General features: G+C 44.6%; 1 protein-coding gene across 1 annotated transcript; it reads right to left on the reverse strand.

Moving 5' to 3' along the window:
* Positions 1-5759: 5759 nt before the first annotated feature.
* On the reverse strand, positions 5760-20026 carry LOC142360186 (E3 ubiquitin-protein ligase RBBP6-like). The gene is made up of 7 exons (XM_075412424.1): positions 19861-20026; positions 14342-14441; positions 13514-13550; positions 9050-9094; positions 6864-6952; positions 6650-6746; positions 5760-5822 (listed from the first exon to the last, which is right to left on the reverse strand). The coding sequence occupies exons 1-7, from the start codon at positions 20024-20026 to the stop codon at positions 5760-5762; spliced, it is 597 nt and encodes a 198-aa protein (XP_075268539.1).
* Between the last annotated feature and the right edge of the window lie 615 nt (positions 20027-20641).

Consider the following 20641-nt stretch of genomic DNA (forward strand, 5'->3'; position numbering starts at 1 on the left):
TTTAGCCCTGTTGTTTTTGAACAGCAAAGTCAAGGCTGATTACCAGTGACCTGACATGGCTTGTAATATGCAACACATCTAATTAAAAACATATCAAATCAAGTTTCTTTCTGTTGTATGTTGTTTATTATTTGAAATCATGTCTTAATATTTTTATTAAAGGCAAAAGAAATAAGTTACTTGCTATCACCATCTGAAGTCATTCCATTACTAAGAGTAAAGCCATTCTAAAGTCAGTCAAACTGGAAATAACAGTACTGCTTTCAGTGCCACAGTAAGCCTTCAGATCGCAGGATGGACCTTCTGTGCCTCTGTTAAAACGCTCCCTCTCTCCTCCCCTTCGAGCTGCAGTCCATTTGGCGGGAGACTGGCCTCTAAACCCTGGAGACCTTGACTGTGAAAGCTGTCCTCTGCATGGGCGTGAGCGTGACCTTGAATGTTGAGACCTGTGTGACCTTGACCGAGAGCGATGCTTTAGACTCTTCCCTTTGCCTCTTCTTGGATACGGCGGCGATGGTGAGCGGGAACGAGAGTGGGAACGCCTTAATGATCGAGAGGAGGAGCACGAGCGGGCAGATCTCGACTTGGAGTAGGTATGTGATCTTCTGCAGCAAGGTGAAGTATTATACGGAGACTTGGACCTTAAAAAAAAAGAAAAAAAAAATAGAAGTTCATTCAAAACAGTCACTCTCGACAGTTTTTTTTCCTCCCAAATTCGGTTAGGGTTTATTCTTCCTGTCTATATGCTCACGTCAAAGATTCACGCAGCTGCCGACATAATGCTACTGCAAATTGCAGAACCTGATGACGTGGGAAAGGTTCTGCTCACCAGACAGAACAGCTGCTGCTTGTTAGTGTGAAAACATGCAGGAAGGGTCAGTCTTTTCCACTCCCCTCTGGCGCATGAACTACCACAGCCACTGATTGATTCAAGGTGGTGTATACTGGCCTTACTGGTACGTGAGCACGCACATTTTTAACGACTCCACCACTACTCGCAGTGCAAATCGTTTTTGTTGCAGTGAGATGCAGAAAGAGCAACTCTGAATGGCTACAGTGCAGTATCAAACATCAGGAAAACAGCATTTAGCCTGAAGTCAGTAAAGCTCCATTTTAAAATGCCAGCTCAGTCTGCTGAACTTCACTACTTCTTTGGCAGTCTGTGCGGGATGTAAAATACTTGCACTGCGCTCCTACAGACAGGACTACTTAACCAACACTTCCAGCCAGCTGTCCTAGCAAAATGCTGCACACACCGCTAGCTCTACCCAGGGACAGTGACCGCATTTCAACAAGAGTCGTATCAAAAAGCTTCTCAACTCGGCCTCTCGTACCAGGACTCAGTGCCACTGCTCTCGGAAAGAGACTGACAGCATCGCCAGCAGAGAGCTAGCCAGACTCCTGCCCCAGCGATTTTTGGGGGTAGAAAACGTCAGCTACCCTGAGTTTTTTCTTCACAAGTTTTTCTGTTCTGATTTTTTAAAGAATCATTTCCCATTATTCTGCGTATGCTCATTAGCATCACGCCTCCTGTCAAAGTCCTTCACCAATTCAAGAGATCCTCAAAAAGATTTCCTTGAAATAATCTTACTGCAAGCACAGATCCCCTTTGTTAAAGCCAATTCCAGTTAAGCCATTTAAAAATTAATTACCATCTGTATTCTCCACAACTATCTGTGCACACTTCTGTCACTATAAATCTGCTGTTGCATCAGTTACGTGTTACAGCCTCATTTCACAGGTTACAAGTAGTAATACACCGAATTTCTGTCCATACTCACAGTTCCCAGCCTGGTCTGGCACCTGCTGGGCGAATTGTACCGGCTCTCGTGGGATGACCTTTGGGAGCGGGGAGAGGAAACAGAACAAAATCCCATTCACTTTACCTGAAGATCATTGATAAAAGAAATTCTAAAGTAATACTGACTTACCAGTGGTGGGGATTGATTGCCTTTGGGGGCCCAGGAGACTCGGTAATGCTGCTTGTCTTAGGACAGCAACCTGATAGCCCTTGTGAAAAAATGCAAAGGGGTGGAAAATAAGCTCCACTACAATAGAGGAATCCCTGCATCTCTTGAAATCAACTTACCTCCTCTTCCAACAAACGGCTCACTGACAGAGAGGAAGATTCAGAACGTTCGGTGGCAGTCACCAGAGCAGGAGAAGATACAGCGGTATTGGCAGCACTACAAAAAAAAACAAACAAACAACCAAATTTTTATGATTCACACAGGGTTTTGAAGAGCTACTTGAAATATAAAGTCCAAGGTGTGAAAAGCCTGACTACTGTAAACTGAAAAAAAAAAAAAATCTACACCAGATATTTTCTTAAGCCAGTTGCGCATGAAAGCATTAGAATATGTAAAGCCCCCACGCTGCATCTCCGTTTTGGAAGATGCGATAACAGCAGCTTTCCGAGGAAAGGTTTGTGTGCTAGTTCAGGGGCTGCCTCAGAGCTTCTTTTGGATTGCGATCCTTTGCGTTCAACGGCACAGAGGAGCCTGACAGGCTTTGGACAGAGCGGCTATTTGCATTCCAGACATCAGGTGGAAAAAGTTCCTCCTTCAGGGTAAACCTGCACTGAAGGACTGAGAAGGGCACCACACAAGCAACACTGCTAAGAAAATTCTTGCATGAGGCACACGTCCAGCATCTCAAAGTGTCCTCTCTCCGAGCAGAAGCGGCAGCCAGAACTCCCACAATTATCTGGACTGGCACTAGTGACACACAAACTGCCAGCGGGGGAGCTCAAGAAGAAGACTCTAACTGCAGCGTTTTGGTGTCTTTTCTGTTCAGGTTGATCTACAGATTTACTTACTGAAAGGGTCCAGGAGGTGCGACAGGCAGCAGTGGTGGTGGCTGCTGCTGCTGCTGCTGAATCTTCTGAAGGAACCTTGTGGTGTAGCCAGCTCCGGTTTTGAAGTTGTTGACAGCCTGGAGGCAGAAGAACATTTACAAAAAGGTAACAGAAAACTTGAGTACATAGACGCACAAAAGCCTCCAGAGAGTAAAATTCCTTGTGTATTCCTGTAAATGCTATCAATCCTAAAATACATCAACAGACAGATAGAGGAACGCATCCCACTAAACACTGATGTTAATCGCTGGTAACCGCGAGTGTCTGCATTTCAGTACTTCAGTGTTAATACCGAGCTGAAAGGGAGGCAATCCTGTTAACCAAAAGCCTGACCTCAATTTGCCAGAGCATCTCTGAAGAGTTGTGAGCTGCTGTAACAACAAACGATGCATTTGAAAAGAACATTTAGCTTTATTCAATTTAGCCTTGCTGAAGGAGCTGTCAATTAATGTTTTCTTCCCTTTCAGCTTTTTGCAGACAGGCTTTGCTTACAAACAGTTTATTTAAAAGTCATCATGTTACCTGGCGTAGGAACTTGTTGGCAGCTAAATCATCAGGAGAAACGCCTGCCTGGTGACACGCTGGGCAGGTATGTTCCTCAGATGCCAGCAATGCTGTTCTAATACCTGTGAAAAATTAGAATCATCCAAATAGTTTTTAGCAAAGCTACGGAAATGCTGGGGGTTCTAATCAGCTGTAAAAACACCATACAGTTAATGAGTTACTATGGTCTTCAGTTCAGAGCATGAAGCTATAAAGGTTCCAGAGTGCAGAAGATTTCTAGTACGCAGCAAAGAACTGTACAGTTTTGGTATTTCACTGTTGTCACATCTGAAGATGCAGAGCAGGCTGTGCCTTGATGTTTTGACTGGTCTGTTTTCCCTTGTCTCGTACAGTGAGAAGTCACCCTCCTCAAGGTTAATGAAGAAAACACATCTCAAAAGACCATGAGGAGCTTTGCATTCTGAAGGGTTTAGCTAGCTTTCCCGTGGAGCAGAATGGTCATTAAATGCCCAGTGATCCGTTTGCTGCAGGCTGCAGAAAGTCACCAGAGCTGGCTATGTAACGTTCTACGAGAGAAAGGGCTGCGGACAGACTAAATGCATTGGGTATCTAACGCTGTCAGCACCTGCACAGGTGTGCACTCTTCTCATAGCCGTCCCTCCGCGCGTGAAGAGGATTCAACTGGACAGGTGAAAAGGGGAAGAAGCTTTCTGTCTTTTTTCCCCCTTTGTACAAGAAGAGTCCTTCCCGACTCAGGGTATCCCTAAGTATCAAACAGAACGGGTAACCAAGTAGTTTTGTTATCTCCTCTTTCCGCTTCAGAAGATCAGACGCGATGCACTGAGCTAACAAACAAGGCAGTAACACTCACACTCGTCACAGTAACTGCTGCCGCAGCAGGGAGTAACGGCTGCATCAGTCATTGCGTCTTTGCAGATGAGGCACAGCAGCTCATCCGGAAGGGCATCGGAGGAGGAGGAGGAGGAGGGCAGCTCCTCTGGCACAAAGGGAGGCTTCTCCTTCTTGCCTCGGGCGTAAGCTTCCCTGCGGGAAGGGGAGGGTGGGGGGGGGCAGGGGGTAAGGAAACAGGAAAAAAGTTAAAGGCGGGTAAAGGAAAACTTCTCCAAGCTGTGGATTTTATCAAAGGAAGGTAATAGATGGAATTCTTCTCACTCCACATCAGCCTTCTGAAATGTAGGCATTCAGTTTCAACTACTTTTCTATAGCCACAAGACTAGAAGGGGGAGGGGGAACAATTTTCCTTCTGCAGATCTCTCCCATTTGTTGGATCCACTAAGAAATTAGCTCAGACAAGAAAAATGATTTTTTGACAGCTAGAGAGCAGGTGAAATGAATCCCACCTCTCTTTTTCCAGGGGGTAAGAGTAAATGCAGGCTCACAATAAAGTTAGTCTCCGAGTAATTACATTTTATAAACAAAGGAAGTCTGTGTTACAGCTTCCACCCAAGGAGATCCACGACAGAAAAGCAGAAGTGCTACCAAGTGCTTTTTAAAACAGCCACTCCTGTCAGTACACAGTAGTAGTATTTTCTTAGTTTAGAGCAAGAGGAGAACTTTTGTCTCTTTCACATGTGGGATTTGCTCAAAGTCAGAGGGGGCGGAAACCTCAGTGCAACAGCCACTTGTTAAATTTTGCAAGAAGCCTTTGAAACATAAACCAGAAGCAAAATGAGCTTTCCAAGAGAACGACTCCCACTGTCAACACTACTGAAATGTTTTGCAGAAATACAGAAATGCCATAAGCTGACCCAAGTTCCAGGGGCAGGATCCCGCGATTTTAATACTAGAAAGTATCACAGATTTTAAGGTGAAGATACGACGACAATGCTTCCTCCCTCGTAATCACAGATGCCGGCCAACATGGTTGCATTACCACTCAGACATCTACGCGTGGTTTTTCTCCTTTTGGTCAGTCCACTTAAGGCCATACGTACGCATTAATAATTGGTATTGCGTATTTTCCCGTCTTTGTCAGCATCGCGCCCTTTGTGTTGGGATCTTTCAGCTCAATCAGGAAACTCCTCGGAATTCCTGTGCTCCTTCTCATTCTGGGAGCAGGCACAAAATTTTTGTCCTGTTCAGAAAAGAAATGCAGACATATCTCATCTTAAGGCCCACACTTCAAATGACCATTCAATGTTGATTTGAAGCAGCAAAAGCCTGTAATCCTCTCCTTTCACCTAGCGTAGGGGTTGCTCAGCTAAAATACTTCTTTTCCTAAATGAATATAGCCAGGATGTTCCGAAGGCTTGAGCAGTGGTTTGCACTCAGTCGACATTCTTTGGCTTAACTTCAGGTTCCTTAAGCGTGAAATATCCCTGAGCTCACCATCCACGCAGGGGAGAGACACAAACCCGCTCCTCCTCCAAAGCGCAGCTCAGAGCCAGAGCTCAATTCCGTGCCCTGAATCGGTCACCAGAGAAACTTCTGTTCTCCGTCCCTATACGAGGGCTGGATTCACACCTCACGCGTGTACAGTCAGTGACTAACGTTCAGTGGCATGAAAACTCAAGCAGAGACTTGTGTAATTAAAACACGCAAATATTCAGTGGATGGGGTCAACAGAATCATCTTGGTTTTATACGGAACACTGGAAACCACGAACTGTCATTAAAAAGAGCTCAAACCAGAAAAATTTACAGTAATAGTGAAATAGATAAAAATAGACATGAAAATTAACCAAGAAAGATCTGTGTTCATCTTTAATGTCTATGATCCAGAAGAAAGAAAATTTTGCTTTTATCATTCCAGGTTTCCCTTGAATTTTGAGGAGCTTTGCAACACTGCCCTAGAACCTCTGTACTTCACCCCAAGAGAAACAATTCTTAACAGGAGTCTTCGTGCATTTGCCCTGTGACTGCCAAGGTGAAAATATGAAAACCCGAGCATCACCAGAGGTCCCCTGTGGGATTTCTGGAAGAACAGGGACATATTGTGAGCAGCCCAGACACTCTGAATATGGACTTGATCACTCTGCAGCAGCACAGGCCTCAAGGCCATCGAGAGGCCGGCTGTGGATAAACAGATGCCCCAAGGCCAGCTGCGGGTAAACAGACGTTCTATGAATAGTAACCAATCATAGTCAAGTTCTGCCTATATAATCCGGGTGTTCTATTAATAGACGCTCTATGAATAGTGACCAGTCACAACCGAGTGCTGTACCGAGTGCTGTCCATATAATAAAGATTCTCTGCTAATAAAGGTGACTGTTATGGATCATATTGGTCGAGTCCTCGTTCCCACCGCAACAGTCCCCCACCACCTTACCCCACTTGTCGGGCAGTTCCTTCTATAGTGGCCTGGTTTTCCGTAGTAACGGCAAGGGAACGATGATGGAGGTGGACCCACGGGTCTTTTCATGTAACTGGAGATTTTTGGGGAAAAAAAGAAAAAGGTATGCTATGTCTCTCTTGCTAAAACAAACATCTCTACAACCTTTCCATAATCTCCAAAGAAAAGATTTGGCATTCTCAACACTTACTTGATGGGATCGTACTCCTGGCAAGACTGCACCATCATGGCCTTTATTTTATCCTCTTCGGAAGCATTGGCCGCAGCCAGGTTGGCAGTCTGTTGAGCAGACAGTTATTGGCACACACACTGGAAACACATTTCAGCCCACACAGCAAAGACAACATCACTCATCCCGTCCTGCAAAGAACAGCACAGCGCTAGGTGGGGGGCATGAAGACAGCTGCTTCTACAAAAGAGAGTTGTCCTGGAGATGTTCTGGGGAGTCCTCACGCCACAGCATGGTCTTTGTGTACCTGTCAATCTACTTGACAGGAGCATTCTTGGGCACTCCAGTCCTTAGGCTCTGTTCGGGCCTTACAGAAGGACTTGTGTAACCAATCCAATTCTATTCCGAGTGGACTGAACCTGTGCGTAGAAAAACCTGTAGTATTCAGTGTTTTTAAACCGTTTTTTAAGCCCCAGACTATTTGAAGGAGAAGACATCCACTGCACATTTCACTGAGAAAGACGTATGCAAGTATCCTTATTTCCATTTTATGGCATTGAAAGGACACCCAGCTGAAGAGTCGGGGCAGTTGTTTCTGCTTGATGAAATTCAGCTTCAGACACGGAAGCATTAAAAACAATCAAGTTTTTTAAAGTCACTCAGCAAGACAAAAGATTCTTTTCAGTAGAAATTTGACCAAGCTCCCCCCCTGCTAACTTCTTGAACTACTGTAAGAAAAACCTGCACTTTCTTCCAGTTGATTGTGCCCTTTTAATATACAAATTGTAATAGAGCCTTATGCAGAACTAGATCTTCAAATCAGTGAAGCCAGCTGATTTGTTTTAAAGTCCTCTTTGTTCAAATATCTGAAGGGTGGGTGTCAGGAGGATGGGGCCAAGCTCTTTTCAGTGGTGCCCAGTGACAGGACAAGGGGCAATGGGCACAAACTGAGGCACAGGAAGTTCCGTCTGAACACGAGGAAGAACTTCTTCCCTCCGAGGGTGACGGAGCCCTGGAACAGGCTGCCCAGGGAGGTTGTGGAGTCTCCTTCTCTGGAGATATTCAAGACCCGCCTGGACAAGATCCTGTGCAGCCTTCTCTGGGTGACCCTGCTTCGGCAGGAGGGTTGGACTAGATGAACCACAGAGGTCCCTTCCAACCCCTACTATTCTGTGATTCTGTGATTCCAGATACAAGCAGGCTCTAAGGGAGCGACTGTAAATGGTCTGGACCTTCAAGCACCTATCACTGAGATCAGTCACTCGTGGGTTTGGTTTTATACGCGTTCATTCAGAAAAGTGCCCACTCGTTTCAGCGTTGTATTAAATGGTTGTTTCATACACACAATTTTTTCTGAACAGTAACATAATCCAGACCAACATCTTTGAAATCATTTCCATGAACTCTTACAGAAAACTTTATGGATACCTGACTAATTTGTTGGAACCCAAAGAGTTTCCAGAAGACATCCAAAACCCACAAAATATTTCTAGGAATAGACCACAATTCAAGTATGCCCTTTAATACACAGTAATAATAAACCAGAAAACTTTTGACTGTAACACACTGCCTCCATGCTAAGCCGGTCTGCACTGAAGAGGTCAAGTACGTAACAGTTTTGAGCTGCTTTATCTTATGTTCCTGCACTTTTTGGAAATATTTGCATTTTCCAGAAAGCTGAAATGTGTACACCACTTGGGCAGTGTTTCACATTTTAGAGCCAAACTTCACAGGAGTTTACAGAACCACAGACAGGTTTCGCGACAGCGCTGTTGTCCGTGTTACAGAAACGCCTCTGTTTTGGTTCTTGCAAACCCCACCGAAATGTCCACAACTTACAGGAATTGAATTCTTCGCTGAGAATTGTGGTAGTTTCCAATGCAAAATAATGAAAAGTGTTAGAAACGGTAAACGGCATCTGAGGTTCTTCTTCTTTGTGTCTTGAAGATGAGTAATAGTGCCACATCACGTTGAGTCTGACAAGGTGCTCACCTTCTACCTTCCCAAAGTGGGAGCTTCTCTTTAAAGGACAGTGTCAAAAGATACTCATATTTTAAGATTCAAATAAATATTTTAAACTATTATAAATGAAAGTAATGTTGTGTTCAGATTGAAACAGTGATCCAGCTATAGATCACAGTATAAGATTTAAAAATATGAAGGAAACTCTTTTGATTTTTAAGGATTTGACAAGAATATATATGTACCTTAATAAGCTGGGCCAGAGGAAGAGATGCAGAAGAGTCATCAACCTGTTCACAAAAAATGAAACACATTTTGAAGTTCTACAACCAAAACACAACAATAGTTAACCTCTGCTGTAGTCTGAAAGTCTGCACTATATCCTCTGAGCGTCACTGAAAGAGGCATTTCCAACTTGGTGTGATTTGTACTTGTTCCAAACAAAGTCCAAACCTTTGACAGCCTGAGAGTGCCGATGTGATGAAGGAGAAGAAACTAAAACAACCAAAGCCACTTGAGATCTACTCATTCCTCCAGAATATCTCGGAGAGAGACCCTTGCCAAATGCTCAACACTGCTTAAAAGTCAAAGGAGTAAGGCAGCTGTCAATATTCAGCTAAAAGGGATTTTTAAAAAATTAAGTTTATTTGAGAAGGAAGCGTCACTTCAGGAAACTTTTTTTCAGTGTAGTTTTTAAATGAATCGGTTAATGTCTCATCATTCATAAATGCACAAGGTTAGGCTTCTAAGCACACAGTAGCTGCCTGTCAAAACAAAGTCCAGGCATATCAGCCCTGAGACATGAACGCTGCCCCTCCTGCCAGTAAGTGTAAAAATGCCAAACTCACCGTACCCCACAAAACCCCAATAAAAGCACCAATCCGAAACATTAGCCATAAAAGTAACCCACCACTTTGTCTAGAAAAAACCAAACTGCTCGAAGTGTTGAAATAAATGTGTTTCCCATGACAGAGTAGCCTATAAAAACTGAGAAAACTGATTTCCTGTATTTTATTAGACCACGGGCCATACTGCCCAAATTGGTTTGGAAAGTGTGAGAATTTAATCTTATTCTCCTTGCTGTCAGACCAAAACCAGTTTTTAATGATGATGAAAGCATGGATTCAGAGCACAATCCTGGAATTTTTCTCTCCATTGCAACCACACTCCTCTCTCCCAGATACCTACTGGAGCAGCTGCAGGAATGAAGTCCTCAGGCCGCTTGAGGGCTGCGGTGTTTATTGAGAACTAACATCAAAGTGCAGTTTTTCCAAGGGTAACACTTATCTGGTTGTTTTTCCAGGATATTGAATTCCATTATGCCACCAGCAGCAGTACAGCTTACACTGGTAAAACGATGCCAGAAAGACACTCAAATCACATGCAGAACGGCAAAAAGAGACCGTCTTTCCATCTCAAGACTGACCAGAGGATTCGACTTCCCTTCTCTTCAGAACATTTTGTACCTAGTTCTGTTAAAAAGGAAGCCGGATCGTGTATTTTGAAGCTTCACGCTCCACATGACACTGCTTTTTACATGTGGAAAGACAGGCCTATGTTCTCTCACGGAAGCACAACCATTATAATTCTGTGGTTTTTCAGAAGCAAACAAGAAATTAGGAAAGCTCTCTGTTGGAGTCTAGCATTGAACAGTCTCCTCTTGACCAGTAATTGAAACACAGCTGTTCATAAACTATTACCTAGTTTGCGTTTTTTGCCAGGAAGCAGTTGTTATGTGGCCTGCAGGATATGGTCTAATTTCTTAAAGGAGGTAATAGCACTCCTTTCTACTAAACAGTTCTCAAAATCAGAAAATAGGTAACTTGGGTACTATTTACTGTGTTTGTCCAACAGCCATCTTCCAATGATCCCACAATCTTGTGCCTTTTTTCCCTTGAAATTTCTACTATAGTATTTCCTGCCAGTTCCTCCAATCAGTCAAGTAGAAAAAACATCTCTGCGAAAGCTGTATACAACCTTAAGAAAATACTGCAGAAGAATTTGAAAAAAAACCCAAACACCCAAAATCAACAGTCAATATATTAACTCCCATTTCCAACAGAAGGCTAAAAAGGAACTGACATAAAGCGAGTGGGAAGGGGCACAGAAAATAGGAGGAAAAGGCTAACCTCACTGCTGGAGGGCTACATTTAGATTACAGTGCTTTCCTAAAACCTGATAGCCTGACTGCACTCAAACTTCAGCCAGGAAGGATCACCGTTGTGCTTGACAAGCGCTCAGACAATGGCCAGGACTCTCTGCATTTCTGCAGCCTCTGAGGACAAATACCACCTCGAGATCCTCGCAGTCTGAAATAGGAACACTAAATCAACAAGTATCCACTTCCTCGCTCTGGCTGTAGTAACAGTGGGACAGCAGCGCACATTTGGAAGTGTAGAATGATAGCTAACAGAAGAGCAAGACAAGGAAGAAATGTTCAAAGTATAAGTTCTTGTGCATGCTCTTCTAAAAAACATCGTAACTCCTTTTAATTTTGCTGCTTTACTGTTCTACAGTAATTGACAAGCTGTCCAGTGACTTCTTCCTACCACACTAAGATGCACGTTCTCCTTGGAAATGTGTACAGAAATATGTGTATTAAAAACAAACAAACAAACAAAAACCCCAAACCCCACACTTTAGACTAAGACCTGAGCTAACTTTAAGAATAAAGCTAGTTGTGTCTCCAGCACTAGCAGCACCTGAGGCTGCAGCGCTTTTACAGTGCAAGAGGGAGAGGGGACTTGTAAAGAGAGACGCACGGCTTGCACCTTGGCTTGACAACCCAAATCAGGGACAGTCAGAGCGAACAAGAAGGGCATGGTTTTGCTTTGTCCTTCACTACCTTTCATTAGTTCTATCTCACACTAAGTCTTCTCTCCCGCTCCAGGATTGTTTGGTTGTTTTTTTGTTGTTTTTTTCTGAGACGTCTCTGTTAGCTTATGGGAAAATGCTCCTTGGAAAGGTAATACGGACATGCCAGGGAACACGCGAGGCTAAAAGAATGTGAACTTTATTTATGAGCTTGGGACTTGTCTTTATAGGCATGGCAGTAAACAAAGAGAAAAATACTGTTTTCAAGAAATAAAACCCCATCTGAATTATATCAAATACCATAAACGTGGTTTATGTAAATGCATGAAATTAACTACGAGGGCCAGTTCAACTTACTCAAAGTCACAATAGAGAGGCACTGATGTCCAAAAAGGAATTTGAACCCACCAGTGGTAGAATTGCAGAAGTCAGGTTTAGACTTGGTGTTTTTAGACCTACATACAAAAAGTTTTCCATATGAAGTTGATTGCATACCATTGCAAGGAAATCAGAGGCTGTATTCTTCAGAGAACATAGACCCAGAGTTCATGAGTTTCTGATTTAAATTATCCTAACAGCTAATCAAGTGATCAGATCCAGTGATCCAGGGTTAGTGTAATGCCTCACATGATTCTAGTGAAGAAAAAGCAGTCATACTTCAAATAAAGATGAAAAATACAAATCACCACATAGTAAGTTTTTTACCATAAGGGCTGTTTTGACATGCATAGTTACACATAGTCGTCGAGCCAAATGGCAAATCAAGGTCTAGACCATTACCAGTTCGATATTTCCTTGTGTTACTTGTTTCTATTTCAGCAGCAGAACGACAGTGCTTTGAAACCTGAAGAGCAATGCTGCCCCTTTTCCAAATATATCTTCAAAGCGGTGGCATACTAAAGAAAGGCTGAACCTTTGGGAAATTAAAGCAGCGTCCAACCCTGAAGTCACCCACACCCAAAAACGGACAGCAGGCAGAAGTTAGGAAAAAGGACAGGGCTCTTACCCACAAAAGCACCAGGCTCTAACCTGCTGCCAGAATTTGTACATTCTGCTTTATATGCTTTCATTTGCAGGCAAACTGTGAAACTAAACTGCTTCATCAGATAAAGTGGAAAGATTAGATGCAGAACGTGATAATCCCATTTACATTCACGCCAATCTATGAAAGACATTGATGTACTCAGCGGGGCCCAAACAATATCATTTCAATTACACAGGCTTAAGAACAAATACCCACTTTTTAAGGACGTGAAAAGAAATCATTTAGCTGCAAGAACTGGCCTCAAAACATATCAGGTAAGTTGGGGTTTGTATTTGTTTGAACCCCCAAGGTAGAAGTAAGAAACAGGACACCAGGTTTAACAATAATAGGTTCTCCATGGTTTTTGATAACATTGTCAAAAAACATTAGGCAAAAAAAAAGTATTTAAAAACAAAAGCTAAGTGATACAACATGAAAATGGAAAAAAATACACTCCAAACAATTCTTCTTGCAAGAAACAAAAAGCACACAACAAGCTATGCAAGCGTTCATTTAACCAGCTACAGACAGACAGGTGTAGAACATGGCACCACGCTCAGCTGTGCAAACCTCGAACCTATGTGATCTAAAAATGATCCTGCATTATCTGTGCAACACAAAATCATACAGGAAGTATTCCAGCATATTCAATATGAAATACAATGCATCAGTAGGCACAAATACCAATATTCACATTAGAACTGTGCCAGTGATGGCATTCCTCAGCTTTTACTATGCTGAATCGAATACAGTGCATTTACAGCATATACCATGTTTTAAGGCAATGTGTGGAAAATTAGCACAAGGCTACACCGTTTAGAATTAAATGCAGTTTTACAGAAAAAAAGTGGGAGATTGGTTTTTTACGTACTGCTTTTGATGTTCCACTCCCTGGCTCAGTTCGACTTCTGGAAGAAGAAATAAAGGTGATCAGAAGTTAAAATAAAGCACTTGTACCCAGCTTAAAGCAGTGAAAGCAGATTACAGAACCTGAAAACCAAAACAATGTGTTCTGATAGTCTAGTGAATGTCGAAATGTATTTGTATCCAGAAACTGGTCTCTCTTGGGACATGCAGCGCAACTAAAACAAAACCCCTAAGTCACATGTCTACTTCATCACAAATTACTCTAAGAGTTCTAAACTTCTTGTTTGCACGGGTCACCAGCTGGCAAGCCTTGGTCTTTCCTCTATAGGCTCGTGTGCAAAAATACCCAGATTTGGGGCGTAAGAACACTTGCCATATCCCACCCCCCTCCCCCAAATGCAAGAACTAGTCAAACACTGAGAATCAGACTCTTTGGAGGATGGAGCAGATGGTAAGTTTACACTACAATGCAAATGCCTCTCTCTCTCTACTACAAAAGCAGTAAAAGCAAACACAGAGAATAAGGAATCTCTCCACACAGAGGAAACGGGATCTACAGCTTGGGTCTCAGAACAATCAAGCCCAAGAACAAACCCAACAGCATCATCTTAAAAGTTACCATTGTTGGAGTTTGAACCCCATGTCCCAGCAGGCCTAAAAATGTCTGTCTGCTTTGGTGGACACAGGTTAAAATCCACCTCATTCCACCAAAACCTAACAGCAGCTTTAGCAGGAGAGGTACAACCTGAACGCCTCTGTGAACTGACGTCCATAAACCAAGTTAACACCCTGAAACCCCTAACCGAGCAGGCAATGCTTTACAGATACCTACGCAGCATGTGTTTTGCTGATAGCTCTGAGTCCTCTGGCAGGGATTCTTCTGACAATAACTGATGAGTTCTTCGGAATCAGGGCATTATCGTCAGTGTATTCTGAAAAAAACATGAATTCAGAAAAAAAAACCTTTGTGAATTCATAGGAATGTATATTCGTATGTAATTACATAGCACTTCAGAGAATACCTTTACAGCTATGAAAGCAACATTTTATATGTAACATCACGCTTTTGTTGTCTCAAACACACTAACAGTACATTTCAAGTAATCTTTGGGTTTGATCATCAAACACAAGCAGCAAAATCTTTTTCTTTTTTTTAAAAGTAGTTTCAATGCCAACAACAAAAGGGTCTCAGAGGTCACAAAAAGAGAGTCTGCTAATGCATGAAGTTCTTTCCTGATGGAGATTCAGTTGCTTTTGCTTCTGGTAGGCTACAAAACCAGTAGATCTTTGGAGAAAAACAAGGTCTCCCCTGCAGAAACCAGATTGTAACATCTGACTGGCTTGCCCTGCAACAAAACAGGCGCTTGGCTAAAGCATGAAGCTCTGTGCCATTGCCTTCCAAGGTGTTCACTAAAAGTGATTTCCTTCTGCTGCCAGTGCTCAGGACTGACAGAACAGAGAGGAGAGCCTGCCAACTCTGCTTCTGCGAGCTTAATCCGTCAACAGCCACACTTATCAGCTGGGCAGTGCTTCACATTTCAACGGAAACTGTTGGGGTTTAACGCAGCAGCCAGCAACGAGGTCCCGACAGCCGCTCGCTCACTCCTCCCCTTCCCCCCCAGTGTGATGGGGAGCAGAAATGGACAGAAGGGGAAACTCAGGGGCTGAGATAAAGACAGTTTAATAAGACAACAAAGGAAATACTACAGCTACTACTGCTACTGAATATGCAAAACAAACTCTATACAATACAATGTTCCCACCACCTAATGACCGATTCCCAGCCAGTTCCCCAGCAGCGATCACAGAACCTGGAACTTGCAGATTTCATGAATTTTGCAAAATTCCTGCTGAAGACCAAACTCCTGCAAAAGTTCGAACTCCCAGACAGGAGAGGATGCCAACTCATAGAAAAGCGAATTAAAGAAAAAGGATGCCTACCTCCCTGCTAGCCACCCTTACAAATTGAGCGTGCCATCCCTGGCATGGAATATTTCCGCTGCTCAGCTTGGGCTGGCTGTGCTCCCTCCCAGCTCCTGCGCACCTGCTTGTCAGCTGAGCATGGGAGACTGGAAAAGTCCCTGACTTCATAGCAATGACTGAAAACATCCGCATTGTCAGCACTGTTCTCCTACTAAATCCAAAGCACAGCAGCTACTGGGAGGAAGATTAACTCTATCCAAGCTAAAACCAGGACAGTAATGAAACTGCAGTGCTAGGATTTGAATCACAGAGGCTTTTTTTTGTTGGGGCTTTTTTCAGCTTGCTTTCACAAGGAAGGCAGAATTGGCTCAAAGTAAAGCTGTCTCTCCCCTCTTAAGCTAATCGTCTAGTTTGAATTAACCAAAGGGATGTGAATTCTTTCGATTCACTTTTCGCAGAGCAGAGACACTCAAACTAAATCACTTACAAAGACAGGCTTTAACAGCCTTTCGAAAACAGAGTGTGCCTGAAGCTCTCCATGCTTTGCCTTGGCTTTCACCACGCTAGTCTTCTGCAGAGGAGGGAAGCCTTGTGACCTTTTATATAAAGCCCAAACAAAAAAAAACACTACCTGTGACACTTCGACTGAATAAGCTTAAAATGCAAAGGCCTCTCCACGAGAACAGTGTTTATCTTGTTCTTACACAAGCTGGATAAGATTAAATCTTCTAAAGCACTGTCAGCAGCCATTCCCTGTAATCTGCCGACGGTCTTCAATATCAAAAGCCCTTACCCTGACAGACGAATCGGAACGATACTCTGAAAACCAAAGATGATGTATGTCTAGTCAAGCTCCGTCAGGGTGGTTTTACTCAGTGATCACACACAGAACAGGAATATTTCACAATTTACACTCCATTTTTCAGCATATTATTCCTACAGGCAGGAACCTCTCTCAGACCAAAACATACCTATCAGAAGACAGTATTTCAACAACGAAATGAAAATTTTACTTCTATTTCCAAATGATGGAATCCTTCTTCAGAAAACTGGGAAATCTTTGAGACAAAACTAATTTCTGATCTTAACCCCTACGGAGCCGAACAGCAAGCTTCCTCGGGACTTTGGAGCAGTTTCAAATCATAGGAGAAAGGACTACTAATGACAAAAACAGAAGCTTTTACAGAAGTGCTAGCCTGAAGCCAACAGCTGGAGCTCTTCTCAAAAGGAAAATCTCACCACCACACAGCCACTGTCAAGAAAGGCCTGCCCTGGGGCTGTGTGATGGAGCAGGAGCTCAAACAGCTGTCGGGCCCAGACAAACCACTGCCAGGAGATCGTGCCAGCTGCAGTTCTCAAAGCCCAAAGCAGCTGCTTCTACCTGCTGAACGGAGTCACACAGAGCACTCCTTTTGGTCCACACCACAAACCACTGGACTGAGATTCCAGAGACGGAGGATAAGCAACAGCGGCTCCACAAAAAGACAGGAGTTTGCTGTGCCTGTGCCGGACTGAGGATGGTGGTTGTTCTGCGGATGACTACAAAGGGTAGCACCTCTCCGAGAAAGAGACTGAATATATGAGGATAGCTGGATATGACTAAATATTTTAAAGCACTGTCAGCAGCCATTCCTTGTAATCTGCCTACTGGCATCTCCCAGCAGGAACCTGTTCCCCGAGGGCAGCAGCATCCCCTGGCAGAGACTTGGCAACTCCCAGGACCTACAAAGTAGCGTCCCTCGGCCTCACCACACACCTCAACCTCTGCAAAGTGAGCAGTGACCTCCTGCGCAACAAGGCGACTTTTCACACGTGTCCAAGCAGAGCTCCAACAGAAATACTCAGCAAGCTGGAGGTAACAACATGGGTGATTCCTACTCCCTTTGAGCACAAAACTTGTTTTACTGCCAGTGACGGACAGTGAGTGGCTACTGGGCTTTTCTCAATCTGACCTGAGATTAAAACTAAGGATTCAATTCAGCAAGCTTGCAAAAGCAAAGGAAGATTTGGATGTTATAGTAAAGTCAGGAGCAGAAGAGACAGAACAGTCAGGAAAGAAGTATTTCAAGGAACGAGTGGAGGCAGGCAAGTTAACAGCTACTTTGACTGCTGCCTCATGATGACTTAGAAAGCTTAAATTAACAACTGCATTAGTATCCACAACCTTCTTCCTGCAAAAAAGTACAAACAACTCAAGCCACGCTCTGAAATTTATACTGCTTCACATTTAATGCACCACTTAAAAATTCCATTTTTCAATTCACCTATAATTCTAAAAATCTGCTAGTTTTAATAATTTGGGTCATATATACGGTATAAACAGGTTACTGAAAAAAGTTCCTACTTTCTTTTATGGCCTGCTTTAATCCACCATTTTGATGCTGACAGCATTGCAAAGGCATCTCTCTGAGCACTGTCTAGAGAAGTATTTTCACTCCGATAAAGGACAGAAGCTCAGCAGAAGTCATCAGAAGGCAAGCCTACATGCGAAACGACAAAGAAAAGCCTTTATTAGGCTTGGATGTCTTGCTCACCAGCTGTTACGTGACTGGGGAAGCGATCTGCAGAGTAAGAGATCAAAATGACTGCTGACATGCCAGACTGCCTCGACCAGAAAACAGGGTACTTCCCAAGAACACATTTTCTCCCTGCTGCTTAAAAATATGCTTTCTCCTCATCTCATTTTTCAACTCTGTTCTAATCAGCACCACTTGCACACTTTGTGACAAACCAGTCCTCTGTGTCGCTGGCACTGCCTCGAAACATCCTGATTAATAGACTGGACTGCTATTTCTGCATTTTCAGCTTCCACCAAAAGAGGATCCCAACCACAGTTGGTATCTCATCCTTGCTTGAATTAGCTAGTGCAGTAGGCCAGATGCTTCATGGAACTTTGATTTGCATTATGATTATACAGTACTGTGCTCCAAAAGAGCACCTGCATTGCTTTGAAAGGATGAGTCAATAAAATCTAACATACTTTCAGTCATTAATCTGATTACACAGACTGCCTGATGCCTTAATGCCTTATTGGCATGGCTTGCCACTTCAGCGTGTGACTGGGAAAGCGAAAGCCGAGCTGGACACCCCGTGGTAATGAACTAAAAGACACCTGCCCTAAGCCCCTGGCCAAGGGACACTGACCTCGCTGACCGCACAGCCCCGAGAGGTCCCAGCCCTGCTGGGGACAGAGCCCGAGCAGCTCCTTCCCAGACAGACCTTGCATGGGCTCCACTGAAACATCATGGTTTTGGAATGGGCACACGGCTTACCCTCAGTTCACCCAGGGAAACGGGGAACTCCAAACCCTTTAGGAAGGCTCCACACAGCAATGCTGCCTGGCAGCCCAGGAATTAATTGCACGCTGAGGCGTAACCAAAGAAATCCCCCACACTAGCACATCAACAAAACGGCACGGGGAAGGGCAAGCCTTAAAAGCTGCTGAAGTGTCTGCTCTGAAATGCTCAGTTTGCGCAGTCTTGAAGACAGCAGCTGTGAGGCCAAATGGTTTCACTCAGAGTTAGCCTGAGGTTTTCTGAAGACATCACATCGTGGCACTACTACAGCTGTCAAGTGCGTGCTGCAACACTGAACTCCAGCAACGGCTGACTTCAAGAGACAGTCTGCCAAGAGCACTGTTCTTCCCTAAAACTATTCATCTAAGGCCAGTTCAGACGCCCATTTTGGTGTTACAGTTTGTTGATTTTGCCTGATAAGCAGAACAGCACATTCTCCAAGTGTTCTGAGTCAGAATGTTACAGAAACCTGAGTCACGGAGTTTGCAGTTCTTCCACAATAATGTGAAAACATCTGTTATAAAAGACAGGTCATGAAATTCACATCAAATTTAATAGAGGCAAGTTAAAATGCATCATTCCTGAGAACAGGCTTTTGGAAGGGAATTCTGCCTTTACAGAACACGCGTCTATAGGAAGCAGGGAAGAGGGCACGCCAAACCCCCACACCCCCACTTTTTAAAACAGGTCCTGATTATCCCCACAGATATCCTCCCAAACCTTTTTAGCATTTTACCTAGAAGAATTCCAGGACACCAAAGCTTCTGTGAGCGCTAAATGTCGCCCATCAACCACATATTCCTCCATGCCTAGCTCTGCTCTAAAGCACGGATCCAAAGGCCGTCGTCAGAACAGCAGCCCCAAACAAACAGCTCTGTGAGGCCTCAATACAAGTCACAGCTACCGGTCGTGGCTGAATGGCATTACCGCTGCCCACCCCGCGTATCCCCGGTGCCGCTGGCCCTCCTGATCCCCCGCACGCTGGCGGGACGAGCCCCAGGCTGACTCACGCTACGCTGAGTTGAGCTGCAAAGAGCAGAGCGGGGCTCCCGCAGGCTGCAGCCCCATGCGGTGGTCTGCAACTCCACCAGCCGGGCGGTCCCCGAGGCCCCGTGCCCGCCGCCCCACTCACCTTCTTTGCTCTGGGCGTCGGTGATCTGCAGGTCGCAGTTGGATGCCTTCAGCTGCTCGCGGCCCATGATCTGGCGCTTGAGGTCATGCAGGGAGATGTGGAGGCCGTGGAAGCTGATGGTATCAAAGTCCAGTTTGGCAGAGAACTTGTAGTGCACGCCAGGCATGGCTGGGGCCAGGCGGTGCCTGCTCCGCGACGGCGTCTGCTGGTGGGCGGGAGGACGATGGGGAGAGGCCTCCGCGGCCCCGGCTCAGCCTTGGCTCCCTCTCGTGCACCCAGCGCTGCCAGGCACGACCGCTGGCGACGGCACCAACAGAACCCCTGCCTCAGGGTTCCAGTGAGGGGTTTCCCGGCCGACAGCCGCAAGCACGTCACTGTGCACACAATGGCACACGGCAACCACCCCCCGCGCCTCATGTGACCCAGCACATTGTGACAAAAGGCCCCGTCACGCGGGCGGGGAGTCCCGCCCTCTTCCTCCTAACACCTCTGAGAGCCATATTACCTAAATATAATAAAAAAGGCTTGTTGTAGTCTGGCAGGGCTAACGAGGGAGCTTCCACGACTGCTGGGTTTACATCTTTCAATGCCTTTTGGGCTGCCAGAGTCCGGAAACCCTCCGCATTTCCTCTTTAACCAAGGGATAGAGGTTTTTGCTCTTTGTGTCTGTTTGTTTCTCCTGTTAATGGGGATTTGGAAGCCTAGGTTTTCACGTGGTAGCCTGGCTTATAAGCCTGTGGCGGAATACGGATTATACGTATTCATTCCAGAAGTCGGCCAT

This window comes from Opisthocomus hoazin, unplaced genomic scaffold (genome assembly GCF_030867145.1).
Source record: "Opisthocomus hoazin isolate bOpiHoa1 unplaced genomic scaffold, bOpiHoa1.hap1 HAP1_SCAFFOLD_53, whole genome shotgun sequence".
Classification (NCBI taxonomy): domain Eukaryota; kingdom Metazoa; phylum Chordata; class Aves; order Opisthocomiformes; family Opisthocomidae; genus Opisthocomus; species Opisthocomus hoazin.

Bases quoted from the DNA above. Each gene is read 5' to 3' on its own strand.
- LOC142360186 (XM_075412424.1), bottom strand. From the start codon at position 20,026: ATGCCTGGCGTGCACTACAAGTTCTCTGCCAAACTGGACTTTGATACC. The intron at 9,095-13,513 runs GTACGTAAAAAA...TTTTGTGAACAG, and splicing joins GGAGTGGAACATCAAAAGCA to GTTGATGACTCTTCTGCATC. The intron at 5,823-6,649 runs GTAAGGTGGTGG...GCCCTCGTATAG, and splicing joins GGAACTGCCCGACAAGTGGG to GGACGGAGAACAGAAGTTTC.